Raw genomic sequence first — 27,140 nt, 5'->3', positions numbered from 1 at the left:
CACTTAGGGCGGACTGGTCTTTGGGCCAGGGACTCCCAGGTGTCGGTGGGGATGTTGCACTTTATCAGGGAGGCTTTGAGGGTGGTCCCTTGTAACGTTTCCTCTGCCCACCTTTGGCTCGTTTGCCCGTGAAGGAGTTCCGAGTAGAGCGCTTGCTTTGGGAGTCTCGTGTCTGGGGGCATGCGGACAATGTGGCCCTGCCCAGCGGAGCTGGTCGAGTGTGTGGTCAGTGCTTCGATGCTGGGGATGTTGGCCTGGTCGAGGACGCTAACGTTGGTGCGTCTGTCCTCCCAGGGGATTTGCAGACACACACACACACGAGGGGGATAAAGCCCCGAGCCCCTCCTCCTCTGGCAGGCCAGGCTTGACAACAGCGCTGACATCACTTGAGCCTCGTGGGAGGGGAGCACCGCGTTGACGGGATGCTCGGGGAGGAAATCCTGACAGGAAGGGAAGCGAGCTCGTGGAGGCTCAGCGAGGGTGGGGGGCGGGGAGGGCGTGTTTGTGACGGCCTTCTGCAACAGGAGGGACTAACTCTAGCCAGAGACACTCGAGGGGCAGCAATCTCCCGCGGCCTCCCCTCCCCTCCACACGCCACGGGGTCAGTTCCCCCGCCACGGCCCCAGACCGTCTCGCCATGGCGGCATGCGATCCGGCGCGCTCCCCCGGTTGGCCCCGAGCCACGCGGCCCACTGCCGAGCGGAGGCAAGGATGTTCCGCGCAGGATTTGGGAGGTGGGGGCAGCCCGATAGATCTGATGAGGAAGCATCACTCTATGAATGATGGGAGAGGGAGAGGGAAAGAGGGAGAGAGGGAGAGAGGGAGAGACAAAGGCAGAGGCTACAGGAGGAGAGAGGGGAGGAGGGAGAGAGAGGGGAGGAGGGAGAGAGAGGGGAGGAGGGAGAGAGAGGGGAGGAGGGAGAGAGAGGGGAGGAGGGAGGGAGGGAGGGAGAGCGAGCCAACGAGGGAGGGAGGGAGGGAGAGCGAGCCAACGAGGGAGGGAGGGAGGGAGAGCGAGCCAACGAGGGAGGGAGGGAGGGAGAGCGAGAGAAAGAGGGAGGGAGAGCGAGAGAAAGAGGGAGGGAGCGAGAGAAAGAGGGAGGGAGCGAGAGAAAGAGGGAGGGAGCGAGAGAAAGAGGGAGGGAGCGAGAGAAAGAGGGAGGGAGCGAGAGAAAGAGGGAGGGAGCGAGAGAAAGAGGGAGGGAGCGAGAGAAAGAGGGAGGGAGCGAGAGAAAGAGGGAGGGAGCGAGAGAAAGAGGGAGGGAGCGAGAGAAAGAGGGAGGGAGCGAGAGAAAGAGGGAGGGAGCGAGAGAAAGAGGGAGGGAGCGAGAGAAAGAGGGAGGGAGCGAGAGAAAGAGGGAGGGAGCGAGAGAAAGAGGGAGGGAGCGAGAGAAAGAGGGAGGGAGCGAGAGAAAGAGGGAGGGAGCGAGAGAAAGAGGGAGGGAGCGAGAGAAAGAGGGAGGGAGCGAGAGAAAGAGGGAGGGAGCGAGAGAAAGAGGGAGGGAGCGAGAGAAAGAGGGAGGGAGCGAGAGAAAGAGGGAGGGAGCGAGAGAAAGAGGGAGGGAGCGAGAGAAAGAGGGAGGGAGCGAGAGAAAGAGGGAGGGAGCGAGAGAAAGAGGGAGGGAGCGAGAGAAAGAGGGAGGGAGCGAGAGAAAGAGGGAGGGAGCGAGAGAAAGAGGGAGGGAGCGAGAGAAAGAGGGAGGGAGCGAGAGAAAGAGGGAGGGAGCGAGAGAAAGAGGGGGGGAGCGAGAGAAAGAGGGAGGGAGCGAGAGAAAGAGGGAGGGAGCGAGAGAAAGAGGGAGGGAGCGAGAGAAAGAGGGAGCGAGCGAGAGAAAGAGAAGGAGGGAGCAAGAGAAAGAGAAAGAGGGAGGAAGGGAGGGAATGAGAGAGATGGGACAGAGAGAGTGAGAGAGAGAGAGAGAGACAGAGATAGAGGCAGACAAAAAAAACAATCGAGAGGGGAGAGAGATCTTGTCAATACAACAATCTCCACCTTGTGCAATGTATAATGAGACCAGAGCCGTTGCAAGCCCTGGGCGGAAAGCTCGAATGGACGGCTCCAGGTCAAGGTCGAGCGGACTGCAATGTACCTTGGGTTTCCTGCACTGGCCCACTGTCGATACTTCCTCCGTAGCCCGAGCCCTTACAGTCCGGGGGAGCCCAGCCAGCGTCGCAATGGCAGTTGTCGTTACTGTTGCAAACCTGCAGAGGGAGGGACACAAGCGACACGCCGCGGGTTAGAGCCAAGCCGCGGTGACTTCGCACCGCACCGCACGTTACAACAGTACCCGTCGTTGGAACGGTTTGGGGGAATCCGGCCAACTCGCTCCATTGGTGGTAAAAAGGGCCTCGCCACATCTCCCAGCCAAGCTCCCCATGTGGGTATGTATGGGTCACACCACTGGGCTTGGTCCATTGGGATTGTGTACAGTGGGAGTGAATGGGAAAGGGTTTGGGTCCATTGGGATTGTGTACAGTGGGAGTGAATGGGAAAGGGTTTGGGTCCATTGGGATTGTGTACAATGGGAGTGAATGGGAAGGGGTTTAGGTCCATTGGGATTGTGTACAATGGGAGTGAATGGGAAGGGGTTTGGGTCCATTGGGATCGTGTACAATGGGAGAGAATGGGAAAAGGTTTGGGTCCATTGGGATTGTGTACAGTGGGAGTGAATGGGAAAGGGTTTGGGTCCATTGGGATTGTGTACAATGGGAGTGAATGGGAAGGAGTTGGGTCCATTGGGATTGTGTACAATGTGAGTGAATGGGAAAGGGTTTGGGTCCATTGGGATTGTGTACAGTGGGAGTGAGTGGGAAAGGGTTTGGGTCCATTGGGATTGTGTACAATGGGAGTGAATGGGAAAGGGTTTAGGTCCATTGGGATTGTGTACAATGGGAGTGAAAGGGAAGGGGTTTGGGTCCATTGGGATTGTGTACAGTGGGAGTGAATGGGAAAGGGTTTGGGTCCATTGGGATTGTGTACAATGGGAGTGAATGGGAATGGATTTGGGTCCATTGGGATTGTGTACAGTGGGAGTGAATGGGAAAGGGTTTGGGTCCATTGGGATTGTGTACAGTGGGAGTGAATGGGAAAGGGTTTGGGTCCATTGGGATTGTGTACAGTGGGAGTGAATGGGAAAGGGTTTGGGTCCATTGGGATTGTGTACAATGGGAGTGAATGGGAAGGGGTTTAGGTCCATTGGGATTGTGTACAATGGGAGTGAAAGGGAAGGGGTTTGGGTCCATTGGGATTGTGTACAGTGGGAGTGAATGGGAAAGGGTTTGGGTCCATTGGGATTGTGTACAATGGGAGTGAATGGGAAGGAGTTGGGTCCATTGGGATTGTGTACAATGTGAGTGAATGGGAAAGGGTTTGGGTCGATTGGGATTGTGTATAATGGGAGAGAATGGGAAGGGTTTGGGTCCATTGGGATTGTGTACAATGGGAGTGAATGGGAAAGGGTTTAGGTCCATTGGGATTGTGTACAATGGGAGTGAAAGGGAAGGGGTTTGGGTCCATTGGGATTGTGTACAGTGGGAGTGAATGGGAAAGGGTTTGGGTCCATTGGGATTGTGTACAATGGGAGTGAATGGGAATGGATTTGGGTCCATTGGGATTGTGTACAGTGGGAGTGAATGGGAAAGGGTTTGGGTCCATTGGGATTGTGTACAATGGGAGTGAATGGGAAGCAGTTGGGTTCATTGGGATTGTGTACAATGGGAGAGAATGGGAAGGGATTTGGGTCCATTGGGCTTGTGTACAATGGGAGTGAATGGGAAGCAGTTGGGTCCATTGGGATTGTGTACAATGGGAGAGAATGGGAAGGGATTTGGGACCATTGGGATTGTGTACAATGGGAGTGAATGGGAAGAGTTGGGTCCATTGGGATTGTGTACAATGTGAGTGAACGGGAAAAGGTTTGGGTCCATTGGGATTGTGTGCAATGGGAGTGAATGGGAAGGGGTTTGGGTCCATTGGGATTGTGTACAATGGGAGTGAATGGGAAGGGGTTTGGGTCCATTGGGATTGTGTATAGTGGGAGTGAATGGGAAGGGGAGTCCAGGGTATGGGTCTCCAGCCTCCTCTTCAAGAAGGAGATGGTTCTCAACACCCCAAACATCTCTGGAAAAGAGAGAATGCAGGAATCACAGCGAAATGGTGCAATTAGGACCAAGGTGTGGCACATACACGGGACAATGTCACCAGCCAGGATTCCAGGAGGCTCCACCTTACCCCGTGGTTGTTACATCTCCGCAGGCACACGTCCGCCCCGAACAGGGAAACGTCTTGGCATTTTCGGTCAATACAGGCCTAAAAGGAGACCAGAGGAGATTTTGTCAAGATGGCTACTGCACGGCGGGAACCTCAAGACATTAACGGGACACTCGACGTCCCACCTTGAGGTTTCCCCCCCTCCCCCCCTGCCCCGTCCACTCACAGGTCTACATCCCGCGCAGAAGCCCCGCAAGATCCCGAAACAAGGTGGCCCCCGGCCATCCTCACTGTCCCCACTGTCTGTCCGTCCGTCCGTCCCCGGGTGTGTGCAAAGTTTTGAACCTCTGACCTGCGCCTGAGTTCGGGCAGCACTTGGCTCCCCACAGTCGGCCCAGGGGTCAAAATTCTGCACAGCCTCATCTCGAATGATGATGGCCCGGTGGGTCCGTTGAGATTCCACTGCAGTCGAATAGCCAGCGGATGCCCGACGATGGCAGCAGCCAGCTGGAGAACTGGGGGCTGGGACAAGGTAACGTTGGAAAGTGTGAGGTCATGCACTTTGGCAGAAAAAAATCAAAGAACAAGTTATTATTTAAATGGAGAAAGATTGCAAAGTGCCGCAGTACAGCGGGACCTGGGGGGTACTTGTGCATGAAACACAAAAGGATAGTATGCAGGTACAGCAAGTGATCAGGAAGGTCAATGGAATCTTGGCCTTTATTGCAAAGGGGATGGAGTATAAAAGCAGGGAAGTCTTGCTACAGTTATACAGGGTATTGGTGAGGCCACACCTGGAGTACTGCGTGCAGTTTTGGTTTCCATATTTACGAAAGGATATACTTGCTTTGGGGGCAGCTCAGAGAAGGTTCACTCGGTTGATTCCGGGGATGAGGGGGTTGACTTATGAAGAAAGGTTGAGGAGGTTGGGCCTCTACTCATTGGAATTCAGAAGAATGAGAGGTGATCTTATCGAAACATATAAGATTATGAGGGGGCTTGACAAGGTGGATGCAGAGAGGATGTTTCCACTGATGGGGGAGACTAGAACTAGGGGGCATGATCTGAGAATAAGGGGCCGCCCATTTAAAACTGAGATGAGGAGAAATTTCTTCTCTCAGAGGGTTGTAAATCTGTGGAATTCGCTGCCTCAGAGAGCTGTGGAAGCCGGGACATTGAATAAATTTAAGACAGAAATGGACAGTTTCTTAAATGATAAGGGGATAAGGGGGCGGGCAGGGAAGTGGAGCTGAGTCCATGATCGGATCAGCCATGATCGTATTAAATGGCGGAGCAGGCTCGAGGGGCTGAATGGCCGACTCCTGCTCCTGTTCCACTCCCTCACAGCCAGTGAAGTACTTTTTTTGGAGAGTGGTCACTGTTGTATTGTGGGAAACACGGCAGCCAATTTGCGCACAGCAAGCTCCCACACACAGCGATGTGATAATGACCCAGATCATCTGTTTTAGTGATGTTGGTTGAGGGATAAATATTGGCCCCAGGACACCGGGGAGAACTCCCCCAGCTCTTCTTCCAATAGTGGCCGTGGGATCTTTTACATCCACCCGAGAGGGCAGACGGGGCCTCGGTTTAACGTCTCATCCAAAAGACGGCACCTCCGACAGTGTGACACTCCCTCAGTACCGCCCCTCCGACAGTGCGGCGCTCCCTCAGTACTGCCCCTCCGACAGTGCGGCGCTCCCTCAGTACTGCCCCTCCGACAGTGCGGTGCTCCCTCAGTACTGCCCCTCCAACAGTGTGGCGCTCCCTCAGTACTGCTCCTCCGACAGTGCGGGGCTCCCTCAGTACTGCCCCTCCGACAGTGCGGGGCTCCCTCAGTACTGCCCCTCCGACAGTGCGGGGCTCCCTCAGTACTGCCCCTCCGACAGTGCGGCGCTCCCTCAGTACCGCCCCTCCGACAGTGCGGCGCTCCCTCAGTACTGCCCCTCCGACAGTGCGGCGCTCCCTCAGTACCGCCCCTCCGACAGTGCGGCGCTCCCTCAGTACTGCTCCTCCGACAGTGCGGCGCTCCCTCAGTACCGCCCCTCCGACAGTGCGGCGCTCCCTCAGTACTGCCCCTCCGACAGTGCGGCGCTCCCTCAGTACCGCCCCTCCGACAGTGCGGCGCTCCCTCAGTACTGCCCCTCCGACAGTGCGGCGCTCCCTCAGTACCGCCCCTCCGACAGTGCGGCGCTCCCTCAAGTGCCCATGCCCCCTGCCACCTTTACCTTTCGTTCACCGCACACCGTGCCGGGCATAACCATAGCCGGGTCGGCAATGTCATCACCGAAGTTGAAATACGTTCCCCGGCAGCTGTACTCCATCTTATCGACCTTAATATTGGTCACCAGTATCTCTGCGTTGGATCCGAGAACAGGCCGATCGTTACCTCCCTGGCACTGTATTTTCCCACACTTGGCATCCCTAACAACAACAACAACAACAACTTGTATTCATATAGCACCTTTAACGTAGTGAAACGTCACAAGGCGTTTCACAGGAGTATCAATGAGCTAAAAATTTGACACCGAGCCACATAAGTAGATATTAGGGACAGATGACCAAAAGCTGGGTCAAAGAGGTCGGTTTTAAGGAGCGTCTTGAAGGAGGAGAGAGAGGCGGAGAGGTTTAGGGAGGGAGTTCCAGAGCCTGGGGCCCAGGCAGCTGAAGGCACGGCCACCGATGGTGGAGCGATTATAATCAGGGATACTCAAGAGGGCAGAATTAGAGGAGCGCAGAGATCTCGGGGGGTTGTGGGGCTGGAGGAGGTTATGGAGATAGGGAGGGGTGTAGGAGCTGGAGGTGGTTACAGAGATAGGGAGGGGTGTAGTGGCTGGAGTGGCTTACAGAGATAGGGAGCCATGGAGGGATTTGAAAATAAAGATGAACATTTTGAAATCAATGCGTTAGTTAACCAGGAGCCAATGTAGGTCAGTGAGCACAGGGGGTGATAGGTGAGCGAGACTCGGTGTGAGTTAGGACACGGGGCAGCGAGCACAGGGGATGATGGGTGAGCGGGACTGGGTGCAAGTTAGGACACGGGGCAGCGAGCACAGGGGGTGATGGGTGAGCGGGACTGGGTGCGAGTTAGGACACGGGGCAGCGAGCACAGGGGGTGATGGGTGAGCGGGACTGGGTGCGAGTTAGGACACGGGGCAGCGAGCACAGGGGGTGATGGGTGAGCGGGACTCGGTGCGAGTTTGGACACAGAGGCAGCCGAGTTTTGGATCACCTCTAGTTTACGTCGGGTAGAATGTGGGAGGCCGGCCAGGAGTGCGCTGGAATAGTCAAGTCTGGAGGTAACAACACACAAATAGAATGTATTCATTACCACAACATGCGCCCTCAAAAGAAAGACTTGCATTTCTATAGCGCCTTTCACCCCCTCAGGACGTCCCACGACACTTCATGGCCAATGAAGTACTTTCGAAAGATAGCCACTTTTGTAATTGGCTGAAAAACGCTTTGGAACGTCAGGTGGTCATCAATCATGCCGAATAAAAATGCAAGTCTTTCTTTTAATGTGGGAAATGCGGCAGCTCAATTCACGCACAGCAAGCTCCCACACACAGCAATGTGATAATGACCCAGATCATCTGTTTTAGTGATGTTGGTTGAGGGATAAATATTGGCCCCAGGACACCGGGGAGAACTCCCCCTGCTCTTCTTCCAATAGTGGCCCCGAGATCTTTTACATCCACCCGAGAGGGCAGACGGGGCCTCGGTTTAACGTCTCATCCAAATGTCGGCCCCTCCGACAGTGCGGCGCTCCCTCAGTACTGCCCCTCCGACAGTGCGGCGCTCCCTCAGTACTGCCCCTCCGACAGTGCGCCGCTCCCTCAGTACTGCCCCTCCGACAGTGCGGCGCTCCTCAGTACTGCCCCTCCGACAGTGCAGCGCTCCCTCAGTACTGCCCCTCCGACAGTGCAGCGCTCCCTCAGTACTGGCACTGGGAGTGTCGGCCGAGATTATGGGGTCAAGTCCCTGGCGTTGAACCCACAAATCTTCTGACTTCAATGTAGCAAAACCCCTCAGGGCACCTCACAGGAGCATAAATTAGTTTGAATTTGACTCCAAGCCACATAAGGAAATATTAGGATCGGTGACCGAAAGATTGGCCAAAAAGGAAGGTTTTAAGGAGCGTCTTAAAGGAGGGGGGAGAGGCGTCAGTGGAACGGTTCCCCAGTTGGAGTTTGGGGTGGGGAGCGATAGTTAAGACCATACTTACTCCTCAGCACACTTCAGGTATGTCCCATTGAGGTGCCCGCCACAGTTGCCATATTTATCACCCTTCTTATTCACGGTTGTGAAACAGATATCGTGAGCTTGAACCGAACCTGAGAGAACAACACACTGGTCAATATAACCCACACACACACTGGTCAATATAACCCACACACACACTGGTCAATATAACCCACACACACACTGGTCAATATAACCCCCACACACCGGTCAATATAACCCACACACACACACCGGTCAATAGAACCCACACACACACTGGTCAATATAACCCACACACACACCGGTCAATATAACCCACACACACACACCGGTCAATAGAACCCACACACACACTGGTCAATATAACCCACACACACACTGGTCAATATAACCCACACACACACCGGTCAATATAACCCACACACACACACCGGTCAATATAACCCACACACACACACCGGTCAATAGAACCCACACACACACTGGTCAATATAACCCACACACACACTGGTCAATATAACCCACACACACACTGGTCAATATAATCCACACACACACACTGGTCAATAGAACCCACACACACACTGGTCAATATAACCCACACACACCGGTCAATATAACCCACACACACACTGGTCAATATAACCCACACACACACTGGTCAATATAACCCACACACACACTGGTCAATATAACCCACGATCTCACTGGCCAATACATAACCCCCCCCCAACTCACTGGTCAACACATGACCCACCTTCCCACATGGGGGGATGGACAAGCCAGAATTCCATGAGCGCAGAGATCACAGGGGATTGTGGGGCTGGAGGAGGCTAGAGAGATAGGGAGGGGTGTGGGACCCGGAGGGATTTGAACACAAGGATGGGGAATTTTGAAATCGAGGCGTTGCCGGACTTGGAGCCAATGCGGGTCAGCGAGCACAGGGGGTGATGGGTGAGTGGGACTCGGTGTGAGTTAGGACACGGGGGCAGCAAGCACAGGGGGCAATGGGTGAGCGGGACTCGGTGCGAGTTAGGACATGGGGCAGCGAGCACAGGGGGTGATGGGTGAGCGGGACTGGGTGCGAGTTAGGACACAGGGGCAGCGACCACAGCGGGTGATGGGTGAGTGGGACTCGGTGCGAGTTAGGACACGGGGCAGCGAGCACAGGGGGTGATGGGTGAACGGGACTCGGTGTGAGTTAGGACACGGGGCAGCGAGCACAGTGGGTGATGGGTGAGTGGGACTCGGTGTGAGTTAGGACACGGGGGCAGCGAGCACAGGGGGTGATGGGTGAGCGGGACTCGGTGCGAGTTAGGACACGGGGGCAGCGAGCACAGGGGGTGATGGGTGAGCGGGACTCGGTGCGAGTTAGGACACGGGGGCAGCGAGCACAGGGGGTGATGGGTGAGCGGGACTCGGTGCGAGTTAGGACACGGGGCAGCGAGCACAGGGGGTGATGGGTGAGTGGGACTCAGTGCGAGTTAGGACATGGGGCAGCGAGCACAGGGGGTGATGGGTGAGCGGGACTCGGTGTGAGTTAGGACACGGGGGCAGCGAGCACAGGGGGTGATGGGTGAGCGGGACTCGGTGCGAGTTAGGACACGGAGGAGGGGGCAGCCGAGTTTGGGATGGGCTGATGTTTGTGGAGGGTGCAAGATGGAGAGCGTTGGAAGAGTCAGGAGTCAAGAGGTGACAGTGAGATAGAAAAGTGGCGTTGAGTTCAACGACCAGCCGCGAACTTATCGAATGGCGGAGCAGGCTCGAGGGGGCCCTGTGGCCTACTCCTGCTCCTATTTCTTACGCTCTTGCGTCAAGGCACGGTTGAGGGTTCAGAAGGGGATGGGCTGAGGCAGGGGTCACGGGGACGGGCGAGGTTACGGAGGTGGAAGTAGACGGTAGGGATGGGAGAGGATGTGTGCGGAGTCGAAAAAGGAAACAGTTGCAGGGGACTATGAGGAAAGAGCGAGGTGGGGGGGACGCGGGAAGTGAGACTAAATGGAATATAACTCTTTCAAAAGGCAAAGGCACAGGCACGATGGGCCGAACATTATCCCTCTTCCATCTCTCTGCCTGAAAGAGAACTTGTTGCCCAGGCAACGGGCCTTGAAAAAAAGGCCCCGAAAAGGCGGCCTTGAAAAGAAGGCCTCCAGCCCTGCTCACCTGGGCCCCAGAGGACCTGACACTGCAGTTCAAAGGTCAGGCAGGCTCCGCTGTAGCAGAAGGCCCGCTGGTTGTCACAGGCGTGACCGTTCTTGTGGAAGACATTGGGTGGGCAGTAGGGCGACACTCCAGTGCAGTACTCGGGCAGGTCACAATCTCCCAGCGGCACCCGGCAAATGGAGGCCGCACGTTTCATCTGCAGGTGGGGGGGTGGGGGGGCAAAGACAAAGAGAGAGGTCACTTAAACCACCCCCACTTCAATTATGGCTCGAATTACACTTTGCAAAGGCACTTGGGACTGGGCGTGGCTTATCCTTCAAGGGGACCAATCAGCAATCACGTCATCAGAAAGAGGAGCAGGAGTCGGCTATTCGGCCCCTCGAGCCGGCTCCGCCATTTAATACGATCATGGCTGATCCGATCATGGACTCAGCTCCACTTCCCTGCCCGCCCCCTTATCGGTTAAGAAACTGTCTATTTCTGTCTTAAATTTATTCAATGTCCCGGCTTCCACAGCTCTCTGAGGCAGCGAATTCCACAGATTTACAACCCTCTGAGAGAAGAAATTCCTCCTCATCTCAGTTTCAAATGGGCAGCCCCTTATTCTAAGATCATGCCCCCCAGTTCTAGTCTCCCCCATCAGTGGAAACATCCTCTCTGCATCCACCTTGTCAAGCCCCCCTCATAATCTGATACGTTTCGATAAGATCACCTCTCATTCTTCTGAATTCCAATGAGTAGAGGCCCAACCTTCTCAACCTTTCTTCATAAGTCAACCCCCTCATCCCCAGAATCAACCGAGTGAACCTTCTCTGAACTGCCTCCAATGTGAGTATATCCTTCCTTAAATACAGAGACCAAAACTGCACGCAGTACTCCAGGTGTGGCCTCACCAATACCCTGTATAACTGTAGCAAGACTTCCCTGCTTTTATACTCCATCCCCTTTGCAATAAAGGCCAAGATTCCATTGGCCTTCCTGATCACTTGCTGTACCTGCATACTATCCTTTTGTGTTTCATGCACAAGTACCCCCAGGTCCTGCCGTACTGCAATTTTTCTCCATTTAAGTTATAATTTGCTTTTCTATTATTTTTGCCAAAGTGGATAACCTCACATTTTCCCACATTATACTCCATCTGCCAAATTTTTGCCCACTCACTTAGCCCGTCTATATCCCTTTAAAGATTTTGTGTGTACTCCTCACAACTTGCTTTCCCATCCATCTTTGCATCATCATGTGATCATACAGAGCCTAGCAACGATCTCTGTCTTAAATATACTCAACGACTGAGCCTCCACAGTCCTCTGGGGCAGAGAATCCCAAAGATTCACCTCCCTCTGAGTGAAGAAATTCCTCCTCATCTCAGTCCTAAATGGCCGACCCCTTATCCTGAGACTGTGTGACCCCTGGTTCTAGACTCCCCAGCCCGGGGGGAAACATCCTCCCTGCATCTACCCTGTCAAGCCCTCTCAGAATCTTCTATATTTCAATGAGATCACCTCCCATTCTTCTAAACTCCAGACAGTACAGGCCCAATCTACACAATCTCTCCTCATAGGTTGATTCCGGGGATGAGGGGGTTGACTTATGAGGAAAGGTTGAGGAGGTTGGGCCTCTACTCATTGGAATTCAGAAGAATGAGAGGCGATCTTATCGAAACGTATCAGATTATGAGGGGGCTTGACAAGGTGGATGCAGAGAGGATGTTTCCACTGATGGGGGAGACTAGAACTAGGGGGCATGGTCTTAGAATAAGGGGCCACCCATTTAAAACTGAGATGAGGAGGAATTTCTTCTCTCAGAGGGTTGTAAATCTGTGGAATTCTCGGCCCCAGAGAGCTGTGGAGGCCGGGACATTGAATATATTTAAGATGGAGATAGACAGATTTTTGAGCGATAAGGGAGTGAAGGGTTATGGGGAGCGGGCGGGGAAGTGGAGCTGAGTCAATGATCAGATCAGCCATGATCGTATTAAATGGTGGAGCAGGCTCGAGGGGTTGTATGGCCGACTCGTGTTCCTATTTCTTATGTTCTTATAAGACAGCTCTCTCATCCCAGGAACCACTATCAAAGTTCCCCTTAAAGGCTTCAATGCTATTCGCCTCGAGCACTCTCTGAGGTGCTGAATTCCACTTCGTTCAGTGTCCACCCCATCTAGGTCCCAACAACATGGGATTCCAGAGCCACTTACTGGGGAACAATCGCGGAGCTGGATCTCCATTGGCTTCATCACAGTTTCTGATCTTAGGAGGACCTTCTGCGAGATGTGTTTCACCCCATGGCCAAAGAGCCCCACTTTCCCTCTAGCCTCGGAGTCAGAAGGTCGCGCGTTCGAGCCCCCACTCTAGAGTCTCGAGCTCTATAACTCAGGCCCACACGCCCAGTTCCAGTACCCAGGGAGCGCCGTACTGCGCTGTCAGAGGGGCGGTACTGAGGAAACGCCACACTGCGTTGTCGGAGGGGCAGTACTGAGGGAGCGCCGCACTGTCGGAGGGGCGGTACTGAGGGAGCGCCGCACTGTCGGAGGGGCGGTACTGAGGGAGCGCCGCACTCTCGGAGGGGCGGTACTGAGGGAGCGCCGCACTGTCGGAGGGGCAGTACTGAGGGAGCGCCGCACTGTCGGAGAGGCAGTACTGAGGGAGCGCCGCATTCTCGGAGGGGCCGTTAGATCGAGGCACCGTCTGCCCTCTCGGGTGGATGTAAAAGATCCCACGGCCACTGTTGGAAGAGCAGAACAGGCTCGAGGGGCCGAATGGCCTCCTCCTTTGCTTGCGATGGTGAGCAGGCCGACGAGGAGGGACTGATATACAATTAATTCCACCCCCCCCCCACCCCCCCGGCAACCGCAGTCACAATCCGGCAATCGACTCTGTTGGGTGCTAAATCTGCCTCCCTCACAACAACAGCGAGAGCAGGCCGAGGCTCAATGGCGGCCAGGCGGGAGAGGGGTGGGGGAGAAAGAACCAAGCGGGGGTGGAAGCCTACCTTGCAATTTTCGCAGCAGGCCCCATCGGATGAACATTCTGCCCCCAGAACCAGTCTGCAGCTCCGGGCATCACAGCAAGGGTCCTCACACTCCTGGTATGAGAAAGAAAAAAAACAAGACATCGCTGGTCACCCAACGGCTTCTGAGGCCTACCCGGTCTCCACGGCAACGCCGACCATGGGGGCGTTAAAAACTCCACTCGGCCTTTTATCCCTCAGCCTCTCCCCCCCCGCCTTGCCTGTTAAATACCTTTACGCTCCTCAAAGGTCGAGGGTCGAGTTACCGAGGTCACAGGTCGGCTCCATGAGGTCCGTGTCGGCAGCAAAGACTTGTATTTATATAGCGCCCTTTTAAAGGTAGTGAAACAACACAAGGCACTTTGCGGCAGTATTATTAGATGGAAAATGTGACACCGAGCCGCACAAGGAGAAATTAACGCAGGTGACCAAAAGCTGGGTCAGAGAGGTCTGTTTTAAGGAGCATCTTGAAGGAGGAGAGAGAGGCGCGGAGAGGTTTAGGGAGGGAGTTCCAGAGCTTGGGGCCCAGGTAACAGAAGGCACGGCCACCGATGGTTCAGCAATTATATTCAGGGATGCTCAAGAGGGCAGAATTAGATGAGTGCAGACATCTCGGGGGAGGCTTGTAGGGGCTGGAGGAGATTACAGAGATAGGGAGGGGTGTAGGGGCTGGAGGAGGTTACAGAGATAGGGAGGGGTGTAGGGGCTGGAGGAGGTTACAGAGATAGGGAGGGGTGTAGGGGCTGGAGGAGGTTACAGAGATAGGGAGGGGTGTAGGGGCTGGAGGAGGTTACAGAGATCGGGAGGGGGGTGCGAGGCCCATGGAGGGATTTGTAAACAAGGATGGAGAATTTTGAAATCGAGGCGTTGCTTAACCGGGAGCCAATGTAGGTCAGCGAGCACAGGGGGTGATGGGTGAGCGGGACTCGGTGCGAGTTAGGACACGGGGGCAGCGAGCACAGGGGGTGATGGGTGAGCGGGACTCGGTGCGAGTTAGGACACGGGGGCAGCGAGCACAGGGGGTGATGGGTGAGCAGGACTGGGTGCGAGTTAGGACACGGGGGCAGCGAGCACAGGGGGTGATGGGTGAGCGGGACTCGGTGCGAGTTAGGACACGGGGGCAGCGAGCACAGGGGATGATGGGTGAGTGGGACTCGGTGCGAGTTAGGACACGGGGGCAGCGAGCACAGGGGGTGATGGGTGAGCAGGACTGGGTGCGAGTTAGGACACGGGGGCAGCGAGCACAGGGGATGATGGGTGAGCGGGACTCGGTGCGAGTTAGGACACGGGGGCAGCCGAGTTTTGGATCACCTCTAGTTTACGTCGGGTACAAGGTGGGAGGCTAGACAGGGAGTGCGTTGGAGAACTCAAGTCCGGAGGTAACTAGATGCTGCAATTTCTCTCGGGGGACCCTGGACCAAGAGAGGAAGGGGGACGAGGAAGAAATTATTCCAACCTGGACGTCGGAAAGAGCACCAGGCGCCCGGTGTCGAAAGGATCAGGTTTTGGGCGATGCCTGCCTTGGTCAAATAGGCTGCCAAAGCTCACCATGTGGAATGCGGGGACCAGCCTTGGAACTGACCCCCAGCCGGAGTCAGTGGCCGGGGGGGAGGGGTAGGGAGAGGGGTAAACATGGCCGCTCATCGCTTCTCACTGCACAAGGCTAAATCGCAAATAGTTCAAAGGGAGCGATCCCGTAATCAGGAACACTCCTATCGTGGGACAGGGGGGGGGGGGGGAAGGGGAACACTCCCCATCGGGGGTGGGGGAGCCTCCAATCAGGGGACCCCGCCCAATCAGGGGACTCCTCCAATCAGGGGACTCCTCCAATCAGGGGACCCCTCCCAATCAGGGGACCCCTCCCAACCCCTCCCAATCAGGGGACTATCCCGTCACCAACACCCGTGTGTGTGACCGCTCTCCATCCCACCATTGGTGCCCAACACAGCCGCACGTGCCCCCGCTCGCCGCAGGAACGCAGCATCAGTTCCGGGCATTCCCTCACTGTCCTCACATCCGCCAGTCCGCAGTCGCACTCCTCCCCCTCCTCCACGTACAGGTTGCCGCAGCGCTGGCCCCCGAAGAGACGGACCGAGGCGGGGAAGTTGAACAGGCACATCGCTCCCCCTTGCTTCAGGCTGCGCTCCAGATCGTCTCGGCTGCAACTGCTGAAGGCCTGGCCTGGGAGGAACCTGGGGGCGAGAGGGAGAGCTTCAATACATCGCGGTCTCCAAACACTGTTAGGTACAGAGCAAAGCTCCCTCGACACTGTCCCATCAAACACTCCCAGGGTAGGTGCAGGGGGTTAGATACAGAGTAAAGCTCCCTCTACACTGTCCCATCAAACACTCCCAGGGCAGGTACAGGGGGTTAGATACAGAGTAAAGCTCCCTCTACACTGTCCCATCAAACACTCCCAGGGCAGGTACAGCACGGGGTTAGATACAGAGTAAAGCTCCCTCGACACTGTCCCCATCAAACACTCCCAGGGCAGGTACAGGGGGTTAGATACAGAGCAAAGCTCCCTCGACACTGTCCCATCAAACACTCCCAGGGTAGGTGCAGGGGGTTAGATACAGAGTAAAGCTCCCTCTACACTGTCCCATCAAACACTCCCAGGGCAGGTACAGGGGGTTAGATACAGAGTAAAGCTCCCTCTGCACTGTCCCATCAAACACTCCCAGGGCAGGTACAGGGGATTAGATACAGAGTAAAGCTCCCTCTACACTGTCCCATCAAACATTCCCAGGGCAGGTACAGGGGGTTAGATACAGAGTAAAGCTCTCTCGACACTGTCCCATCAAACACTCCCAGGGCAGGTACAGCACGGGTTAGATACAGAGTAAAGCTCCCTCTACACTGTCCCATCAAACACTCCCAGGGTAGGTGCAGGGGGTTAGATACAGAGTAAAGCTCCCTCTACACTGTCCCATCAAACACTCCCAGGGTAGGTGCAGGGGGTTAGATACAGAGTAAAGCTCCCTCTACACTGTCCCATCAAACACTCCCAGGGCAGGTGCAGGGGGTTAGATACAGAGTAAAGCTCCCTCTACACTGTCCCATCAAACACTCCCAGGGCAGGTACAGGGGGTTAGATACAGAGTAAAGCTCCCTCTACACTGTCCCATCAAACACTCCCAGGGCAGGTGCAGGGGGTTAGATACAGAGTAAAGCTCCCTCTACACTGTCCCATCAAACACTCCCAGGGCAGGTGCAGGGGGTTAGATACAGAGTAAAGCTCCCTCTACACTGTCCCATCAAACACTCCCAGGGCAGGTACAGGGGGTTAGATACAGAGTAAAGCTCCCTCTACACTGTCCCATCAAACACTCCCAGGGCAGGTGCAGGGGGTTAGATACAGAGTAAAGCTCCCTCTACACTGTCCCATCAAACACTCCCAGGGCAGGTACAGGGGGTTAGATACAGAGTAAAGCTCCCTCTACACTGTCCCATCAAACACTCCCAGGGCAGGTGCAGGGGGTTAGATACAGAGTAAAGCTCCCTCTACACTGTCCCCATCAAACACTCCCAGGGCAGGTACAGCACGGGGTTAGATACAGAGTAAAGCTCCCTCGACACTGTCCCATCAAATACTGAAGATGTTGCTTTGACTTGACTTGAACCATGTATCTCAAGTACCATCTCAGAGAAGCGTACCCAGTTCAAGGGGCACTTAATGTGAAGCAGCGTCAGGTGTAGTCCCAGACCAGGTACTGGTCCCTTGAAGAGCATTGGTGGACCAGCTCGGTATGGAAACAACTATCGAACGTCATTCATCGCCATTTCTTTCCTGGTGCTCCCCATAACTTAGTGAACTCGATTTCACAATGTGCCACAGTGTGATTTAAACTCTCAATCTCTGGGTCTCTGGCCCATGACTCTGAACCTGGCCCAACTCGGTCTCCCGAGGTTATTTCTTTCATCAAAACCAAAGCCCAACAGTACGGGCCTTCAGTTAATATCGTTATGTTTCTGCCAAGCCCTAAAGTAGGAACCTCCATTCCTGCAGTGTCTCTCACCACCTCCGGACGTCCCAAAGCGCTTTACAGCCAGTGAAGTACATTTGAAGTTGTAATGTGGGAAACGCGGCAGCCAATTTGTGCACAGCAAGCTCCCACACACAGCAACGTGGTAATGACTCAGATCGTCTGTTTTAGTGATGTTGGTTGAGGGATAAATATTGGCCCCAGGACACCGGGTAGAACTCCCCCTGCTCTTCTTCCAATAGTGGCCCCGGGATCTTTTACATCCACCCGAGAGGGCAGACGGGGCCTCGGTTTAACGTCTCATCTGAAAGATGGCACCTCCGACAGTGTGGCACTCCCTCAGTACTGCCCCTCCGACAGCGTGGCGCTCCCTCAGTACCGCCCCTCCGACAGCGTGGCGCTCCCTCAGTACTGCTCCCCCGACAGCGTAGTACGGCGCTCCCTCAGTATTGCCCCTCCGACAGTACGGCGCTCCCTCAGTACCGCCCCTCCGACAGCGCAGTACGGCGCTCCCTCAGTACTGCCCCTCCGACAGCACAGTATGGCGTTCTCTCAGTACTGCCCCTCCGACAGCGCAGTACAGCGCTCCCTCAGTACCGCCCCTCCGACAGCGCAGTACGGCGCTCCCTCAGTACTGCCCCTCCGACAGCGCAGTACAGCGCTCCCTCAGTACCGCCCCTCCGACGGCGCAGTACAGCGCTCCCTCAGTACCGACCCTCCGACAGCGCAGTACGGCATTCCCTCAGTACTGCCCCTCCGACAGCGCAGTACGGCGCTCCCTCAGTACTGCCCCTCCAAGTTAAGCGCCATGCCCCGCTATTCTTACCCTGTTGACGGTTCCATAATGCAGCCTCCCAAACGCTGAGGGTTCAAACAGGTGCACTTGCGATCGTCCGTGTCATGGCTGATGCCCAGGTTGTGCCCGATCTCATGGGCGACAGTGGATGCTACTCCCAGCACGCTGACCGAGTGATCCTAGGGCAAAGGACACGATGAGTGACACTCCATGGACCATGCTTAGCAGTCAATCTCCGTTCGTTCACACCTTTTCTTCACAACCTTACTGCTGTGTTTGACCCTGAAATGAGCTTCCGGCTACCTATCAGCGGCATAACTAAGACCGTCTATTTCCACCTTCGTAACATCGCCCCCCCCCCCCTCCGCCTCCCGCCTCAGCTCATCCGCTGCTGAAACCCTCATCCGCTCCTTTGTTACCCCCAGACTTATCTATCTAACCGTAGCCGGAGAATCGCCAAGAACGGCTTCTCTTCCCGCCCCCGTATCGTTACCTCTGATGTCCCTCAAGGATCTGTCCTTGGTCCCCTCCTGTTATATACGCAGACTATAGATATACTCTCTGTGTTGTCACTGTATAGTTGCATAAGATGGAGACTTGTTACCTGATGCACTATCAATAAGGTTTACACTGTGTGTATACTGTGCTGGCACCACTAGAGGGTGCAACTGGTGGAGACCGGGGTCTCCTGCCCCTGTGGCAGAGGCTGTCCACCAGAGGGCACTGCGGTGGGAGACCCGAGGGTCACCTGCATAGGTGTGCAGGGCCCAGTATAAAAGGCTGCCCCACCATGCTTGTGCCTCACTCTGGAGTTACGGATAAAGGACCAAGGTCACTCCAGTTTGAGTACAACACATTGCCTCGTGGAGTCATTCATAAGTGCATTACAGACATAACGCCGCCTATTTATCATTGCCCCTTGGCGACATCATCTGGAAACATGGCGTTAGTTTCCACATGGCCTTTATTGCGAAGGGGATGGAGTATAAAAGCAGAGAAGTCTTGCTACAGTTATACAGGGTATTGGTGAGGCCACACCTGGAGTACTGCGTGCAGTTTTGGTTTCCATATTTACGAAAGGATATACTTGCTTTGGAGGCAGTTCAGAGAAGGTTCACTCGGTTGATTCCGGAGATGAGGGGGTTGACTTATGAGGAAAGGTTGAGGAGGTTGGGCCTCTACTCATTGGAATTCAGAAGAATGAGAGATGATCTTATCGAAACGTATCAGATTATGAGGGGGGTTCGACAAGGCGGATGCAGAGATGATGTTTCCACTGATGGGGGAGACTAGAACTAGGGGGCATGGTCTTAGAATAAGGGGCCGCCCATTTAAAACTGAGATGAGGAGGAATTTCTTCTCTCAGAGGGTTGTAAATCTGTGGAATTCGCTGCCTCAGAGAGCTGTGGAAGCCAGGACATTGAATAAATTTAAGACAGAAATAGACAATTTCTTAACCGATAAGGGGATAAGGGAGCGGGCAGGGAAGTGGAGCTGAGTCCATGATCGGATCAGCCATGATCGTATTAAATGGCGGAACAGGCTCGAGGGGCCGAATGGCCGACTCCTGCTCCTATTTCTTATGTTCTTATGTACGTTGACGACACCCTGCCCGACCCCACAACCACTTCTCTCGCCCCCCCCACGGTCTCTAAATTGTCAGACTGCTTGTCCCACACATCCAGTTCTGGATGAGCAAGAATGTTCTCCAATGGAATATTGGATGACCAACCCTCCTGCCGCTGGAAACAGTCTCTCCCGGTCTACTCTATCAAAACTCTTCATGATAGTGAACCCCTCGATTAAATCTCCCCCTTAACCTTCTCTGCTCCAAGGAGAACTGCCCCAGCTTCTCCAGTCTCCCCACGTAGCTGAAGTCCCACATCACCCAGCAGATTAGTATTTCACCCAGGGTCCTTTGAGAAGATGGCCTGTATCCCATGGTTACGGGGGCCTAAGGCAACACAGAGCTCCCCCCCCCCAGACCCCGCCCCAAGTATAATGCATTCCCTCACCACATTGACTCCACCCGATCGATCCTTGGAACACATGGAGTTCTGAGATGCCATGCCAACAGTGCCACCTTGAAATGTGCCCCCTCTGGAGGGAAAAAAAAAAGTCAGAAGGAGATTACCGAGTTCCCGCCCTCTCTCCGCACGCACGATCTCAGCGCACAAGCCCACTTGGCGACCAGCATCAAATACCTGGGTGTCAGCCATGGGTAGCACAGAAAGGTCTCCGGTTCAAGGCCCACTCCGCCCACTTGAGCACGTAATCCAGGCCAACACTCCCAGTGTGCCAGTACTGAGGGAGCGCCGCACTGCGCTGTCGGAGGGGCAGTACTGAGGGAGCGCCGTACTGCACTGTCGGAGGGGCGGTACTGAGGGAGCGCTGTACTGCGCTGTCGGAGGGGCGGTACTGAGGGAGCGCTATACTGCGCTGTCGAAGGGGCGGTACTGAGGGAGCGCCGTACTGCGCTGTCGGAGGGGCGGTACTGAGGGAGCGCCGTACTGCGCTGTCGGAGGGGCGGTACTGAGGGAGCGCTATACTGCGCTGTCGGAGGGGCGGTACTGAGGGAGCGCCACTGAGGGAGCGCTATACTGCGCTGTCGGCGGGGCAGTGGTGAAGGAGCGCCGTACTGTGCTGTCGGAGGAGCGGTACTGAAGGAGCGCCGCACTGTCGGAGGGGCAGTGCTGAGGGAGCGCCGCACTGTCGGAGGGGCAGTGCTGAGGGAGCGCCGCACTGTCGGAGGGGCAGTGCTGAGGGAGCGCCGCACTGTCGGAGGGGCAGTGCTGAGGGAGCGCCGCACTGTCGGAGGGGCAGTGCTGAGGGAGCGCCGCACTGTCGGAGGGGCAGTGCTGAGGGAGCGCCGCACTGTCGGAGGGGCAGTGCTGAGGGAGCGCCGCACTGTCGGAGGGGCAGTGCTGAGGGAGCGCCGCACTGTCGGAGGGGCAGTGCTGAGGGAGCGCCGCACTGTCGGAGGGGCAGTGCTGAGGGAGCGCCGCACTGTCGGAGGGGCAGTGCTGAGGGAGCGCCGCACTGTCGGAGGGGCAGTGCTGAGGGAGCGCCGCACTGTCGGAGGGGCAGTGCTGAGGGAGCGCCGCACTGTCGGAGGTGCCGTGTTCAAATGAGACATTAAACCGAGGCCCCGTCTGCCCTCTCAGGTGGACATAAAATATCCCGGGGCCACTATTGGAAGAAGAACAGGGGGAGTTCTCCCCGGTGTCCTGTGGGCCGATGTTAATCCCTCAATCAACAGAACAAAAAAAAACTGATGAACTGGGTCATTATCACATTGCTGTGTGTGGGAGCTTGCTGTGCGCAAATTGAGCTGCCGCGTTTCCCACAATACAACAGCGACTACACTCCAAAAAAAGTACTTCATTGGCTGCAAAGCGCTTTGGGGACGTCCGGTGGTCGTGAAAGTCGCTATATAAATGCAAGTCAGCCTTTCCTTTCCGCCCCGACCCACTCTGCTTCCTGGGCAAGTGCATCGAATCCGAAGGGGAACACGTTCATGGCTTGCGGTACTCACATGAGCAGCTGCGCATTGTCGTGGTGCAGCCTGGGAAGCAGGTCCCTCTCCCGCCATTTCAGAAAACGGTTCAGGGTGTCCCCGGGGCTGCGGTCGATCGCGAAGGGGTCCTGCGTGGTCCACACCTCCACTCCCACCAACGCCACGCGGATATTCAGCGACCTGTAAAACTAATGGCGGCCACACCGTCTTAGCGACGAGGAAATTTTGCCCGCTGGGTTGCCACAACAGCTCGTGGGCCTTTGACGTTGGTAAAATAACCACCCCTCCCCCCCACTCCCACCACGCGGAGCGTCGCGGGAGACTCGTCACGTCACACAAATGGGATGGAGTATAAAAGCAGAGTCAGCATGGATTTATGAAGGGGAAATCACGTTTGACAAATTTGCTGGAATTCTTTGAGGATGTAACGAACAGGGTGGATAAAGGGGAACCAGTGGATGTGGTATATTCGGACGTCTAGAAGGCATTTGACAAGGTGCCACATAAAAGGTTACTGCACAAGATAAAAGTTCACGGGGTTGGGGGTAATGTATTAGCATGGATAGAGGATTGGCTAACTAACAGAGAACAGAGAGTCGGGATAAATGCTTCATTCTCTGGTTGGCGACCAGTAACTAGTGGGGTGCCGCAGGGATCAGTGCTGGGACCCCAACTATTTACAATCTATATTAACGACTTGGAAGAAGGGACCGAGTGTAATGTAGCCAAGTTTGCTGACGATACAAAGATGGGAGGAAAAGCAATGTGTGAGGACACAAAAAATCTGCAAAAGGACATAGACAGGCTAAGTGAGTGAGTTAAAATTTGGCAGATGGGGTATAATGTTGGAAATTGTGAGGTCATGCACTTTGGCAGAAAAAAAATCAAAGAGCAAGTTATTATTTAAATGGAGAAAGATTGCAAAGTGCTGCAGTACAGCGGGACCTGGGGGTACTTGTGCATGAAACACAAAAGGATAGTATGCAGGTACAGCAAGTGATCAGGAAGGCCAATGGTATCTTGGCCTTTATTGCAAAGGGGATGGAGTATAAAAGCAGGGAAGTCTTGCTACAGTTATACAGGGTATTGCTGAGGCCACACCTGGAGTACTGCGTGCAGTTTTGGTTTCCATATTTACGAAAGGATATACTTGCTTTGGAGGCAGTTCAGAGAAGGTTCACTCGGTTGATTCCGGGGATGAGGAGGTTGACTTATGAGGAAAGGTTGAGTAGGTTGGGCCTCTACTCATTGGAATTCAAAAGAATGAGAGGTGATCTTATCGAAACGTATAAGATTATGAGGGGGCTTGACAAGGTGGATGCAGAGAGGATGTTTCCACTGATGGGGGAGACTAGAACTAGAGGGCATGGTCTTAGAATAAGGGGCCGCCCATTTAAAACTGAGATGAGGAGGAATTTCTTCTCTGCCTCTCTGTGAATCTGTGGAATTTGCTGCCTCAGAGAGCTGTGGAAGCTGGGACATTGAATAAATTTAAGACAATTTCTTAAACAATGAGGGCTTATGGGGAGCGGGCAGGGAAGTGGAGCTGAGTCCATGATCGGATCAGCCATGATAGCATTGAATGGCGGAGCAGGCTCAAGGGGCCATATGGCCGACTCCTGCTCCTATTTCTGATGTTCTTAATTGTTCAGGGCCTTGGTGAGACCCCACTTGGAGGTGGAGATAGACAGATTTTTGAACGATAAGGGAGTAAAGGGTTATTGGGAGTGGGCAGGGAAATGGAGCTGAGTCCATGATCGGAGCTGAGTCCATGATCGGATCAGCCATGATCGTATCGAAAGGTGGAGCAGGCTCGAGGGGCCGAATAGCCGACTCCTGCTCCTATTTCTTTTGTTCTTATGTGACAGCGAGCCGCCAGCGAAAAGAACCCGAGGCTACACGAGTGGTTAGAATGTGGAGTGTGTTGCCCGATAAACCAATGGACACAGATTCAATAGCAACCCTCAAAATGGGATTGGATCAACAGGAGAAAGAATTGTAGGGGTACGGGGAGAGAGCGGGTGGGGGAGCGAGAGGAACTGGCTCTTCAAAAGAGCCAGTGCAGGCTCGATGGGTGGAACGGCCTCCTTCTGCGCTGTCCTGTTCGACCATTCGATGAAATGGAAACTTAGAATAACAGGATAAAACGTACAGAAGACAATCATGAACCCAAAGGTCAGGCCGAGAGTGTGTCGTGAGAAAACGTTGTAGCTGACTGATTGCTTATGTCCTGTTGCTTGTTATACATGACCACAAAGTGCTCAGCAACAATTTGCATTTATATAGCGCCTTTAACACATTAAAACGTCCCACTTGAGCACACAAATCCAGGCCGGCGCTCCCAGGCAGTACTGAGGGAGCGCCGCACTGTCGGAGGGGCAGTACTGAGGGAGTGCTGCACTGTCGGAGGGGCAGTACTGAGGGAGTGCTGCACTGTCGGAGGGGCAGTACTGAGGGAGCGCCGCACTGTCGGAGGGGCAGTACTGAGGGAGCGCCGCACTGTCGGAGGGGCAGTACTGAGGGAACACCCCATTGTCGGGGGGGGGGGGGCAGTACTGAGGGAGTGCCGCACTGTCGGAGGGGCGGTACTGAGGGAGCACCGCACTGTCGGAGGGGCAGTACTGAGGGAGTGCCGCACTGTCGGAGGGGCGGTACTGAGGGAGTGCCGCACTGTCGGAGGGGCAGTACTGAGGGAGCACCGCACTGTCGGAGGGGCGGTACTGAGGGAGTGCCGCACTGTCGGAGGGGCAGTACTGAGGGAGCGCCGCACTGTCGGAGGGGCAGTACTGAGGGAGCGCCGCACTGTCGGAGGGGCAGTACTGAGGGAACACCCCATTGTCAGGGGGGGGGGGCAGTACTGAGGGAGTGCCGCACTGTTGGAGGGGCAATACTGAGGGAGCGCCGCACTGTCGGAGGGGCAGTACTGAGGGAGCCCCGCACTGTCAGAGGGGCAGTACTGAGGGAGCGCCGCACTGTCGGAGGGGCAGTACTGAGGGAGCGCCGCACTGTCGGAGGGGCCATCTTTCGGATGAGACGTTAACCGAGGCCCCGTTTGCCCTCTTAGGTGGATGTAAAAGATCCCGGGGCCACTATCGGAAGAAGAGCAGTGGGAGTTCTCCCCGGTGTCCTGGGGCCAATATTTATCCCTCAAACAACATCACTAAAACAGATGATCTGGGTCATTATCACATCGCTGTGTGTGGGAGCTTGCTGTGCGCAAATTGGCTGCCTCGTTTCCCACATTTCCAACAGTGACCACACTCCAAAAGTACTTCATTGGCTGCAAAACGCTTTGGGACATCCAGTGGTCGTGAAAGGCGCTATATAAATACAAGTCTGTCTTTCTTTTTATACACTTCACAGGAGCGATTATCAAACAATATTTGACACCAAGCCACATAAGGAGATATTAGGGACAGGTGAGCAAAAGCTGGGTCAAAGAGGTCGGTTTTAAAGACCGTGTTAAAAGAGGAGAGAGAGGCGGAGAGGTTGAGAGGTTTTGGGAGGGAGTTCCAGAGCTTGGGGCCCAGGCAGCTGAAGGCACGGCCACCGATGGTGGAGCGATGGAAATCAGGGGATGCTCAGGAGGGCAGAATTGGAGGAGCGCAGAGATCACGGTGATTGGAGGAGGTTACGGAGATAGGTAGGGGTGTGGGGCTGGAGGGGGTTACAGAGATAGGGAGGGGTGTAGGGGCTGGAGGAGGTTACAGAGATAGGGAGGGGTGTAGGGGCTGGAGGGGGTTACAGAGATAGGGAGGGGTGTAGGGGCTGGTGGAGTTTACAGAGATAGGGAGGGGTGTAGGGCTGGAGGAGGTTGCAGAGATAGGGAGGGGTGTAGGGGCTGGAGGAGGTTACAGAGATAGGGAGGGGTGTCGGGGCTGGAGGAGGTTAGTGAAATAGGGAGTGGTGTATGGGCTGGAGGAGGTTACAGAGATAGGAAGGGGTGTAGGGCTGGAGGAGGTTCCAGAGATAGGGAGGGTTGTCGGGGCTGGTGGAGGTTACAGAGATAGGGAGGGGTGTCGGGGCTGGAGGAGGTTACAGAGATAGGGAGGGGTATAGGGGCTGGTGGAGGTTACAGAGATAGGGAGGGGTGTCGGGGCTGGAGGAGGTTACAGAGATAGGGAGGGGTGTAGGGCTGGAGGAGGTTCCAGAGATAGGGAGGGGTGTCGGGGCTGGTGGAGGTTACAGAGATAGGGAGGGGTGTAGGGGCTGGAGGAGGTTACAGAGATAGGGAGGGGTGTCAGGGCTGGTGGAGGTTACAGAGATAGGGAGGGGTGTCGGGGCTGGAGGAGGTTACAGAGATAGGGAGGGCAGCTGGTGGAGGTTACAGAGATAGGGAGGGGTGTCGGGGCTGGTGGAGGTTACAGAGATAGGGAGGGGTGTAGGGCTGGAGGGGGTTACAGAGATAGGGAGGGGTGTAGGGGCTGGTGGAGGTTACAGAGATAGGGAGGGGTGTAGGGGCTGGAGGGGGTTACAGAGATAGGGAGGGTGTAGGGGCTGGAGGGGGTTACAGAGATAGGGAGGGGTGTAGGGGCTGGTGGAGGTTACAGAGATAGGGAGGGGTGTCGGGGCTGGTGGAGGTTACAGAGATAGGGAGGGGTGTCGGGGCTGGAGGAGGTTACAGAGATAGGGAGGGGCGTAGGAGCTGGTGGAGGTTACAGAGATAGGGAGGGGTGTCGGGGCTGGTGGAGGTTACAGAGATAGGGAGGGGTGTAGGGCTGGAGGGGGTTACAGAGATAGGGAGGGGTGTAGGGGCTAGTGGAGTTTACAGAAATAGGGAGGGGTGTAGGGGCTGGAGGGGGTTACAGAGATAGGGAGGGTGTAGGGGCTGGAGGAGGTTACAGAGATAGGGAGGGGTGTCGGGGCTGGAGGAGGTTACAGAGATAGGGAGGGGTGTCGGAGCTGATGGAGGTTACAGAGATAGGGAGTGGTGTAGGGGCTGGAGAAGGTTAGTGAAATAGGGAGTGGTGTAGGGGCTGGAGGAGGTTACAGAGATAGGGAGAGGTGTAGGGCTGGAGGGGGTTACAGAGATAGGGAGGGGTGTAGAGGCTGGAGGAGGTTACAGAGGTAGGGAGGGGTGTAGGGGCTGGAGCAGGTTACAGAGATAGGGAGGGGTGTAGGGGCTGGAGGAGGTTACAGAGATAGGGAGGGGTGTAGGGGCTGGTGGAGGTTACAGAGATAGGGAGGGGTGTAGGGGCTGGAGGGGGTTACAGAGATAGGGAGGGGTGTAGGGGC

At 55.4% G+C, this 27,140-nt stretch overlaps 1 protein-coding gene across 5 annotated transcripts in view; it reads right to left on the bottom strand.

Moving 5' to 3' along the window:
* Positions 1-27,140, bottom strand: part of adam15 (ADAM metallopeptidase domain 15) — an 89,259-nt gene that overhangs the window by 29,730 nt on the left and 32,389 nt on the right. For all 5 annotated transcript variants that reach the window (XM_070868677.1, XM_070868679.1, XM_070868680.1 and 2 more), the window contains exons 9-18: positions 21,924-22,093; positions 20,404-20,488; positions 18,419-18,567; positions 15,621-15,798; positions 13,589-13,681; positions 10,601-10,796; positions 8,439-8,547; positions 6,439-6,634; positions 4,232-4,309; positions 2,091-2,202 (exon numbers count right to left, since the gene is read on the bottom strand). In XM_070868677.1, the coding sequence (XP_070724778.1) occupies positions 2,091-2,202; positions 4,232-4,309; positions 6,439-6,634; positions 8,439-8,547; positions 10,601-10,796; positions 13,589-13,681; positions 15,621-15,798; positions 18,419-18,567; positions 20,404-20,488; positions 21,924-22,093 (1,366 nt within the window). The remainder of the gene's footprint in view (positions 1-2,090; positions 2,203-4,231; positions 4,310-6,438; positions 6,635-8,438; positions 8,548-10,600; positions 10,797-13,588; positions 13,682-15,620; positions 15,799-18,418; positions 18,568-20,403; positions 20,489-21,923; positions 22,094-27,140) is intronic.

Source organism: Pristiophorus japonicus, chromosome 30 (assembly GCF_044704955.1).
Source record: "Pristiophorus japonicus isolate sPriJap1 chromosome 30, sPriJap1.hap1, whole genome shotgun sequence".
Classification (NCBI taxonomy): domain Eukaryota; kingdom Metazoa; phylum Chordata; class Chondrichthyes; family Pristiophoridae; genus Pristiophorus; species Pristiophorus japonicus.
This window is presented reverse-complemented; position numbering and strand designations above follow the sequence as displayed.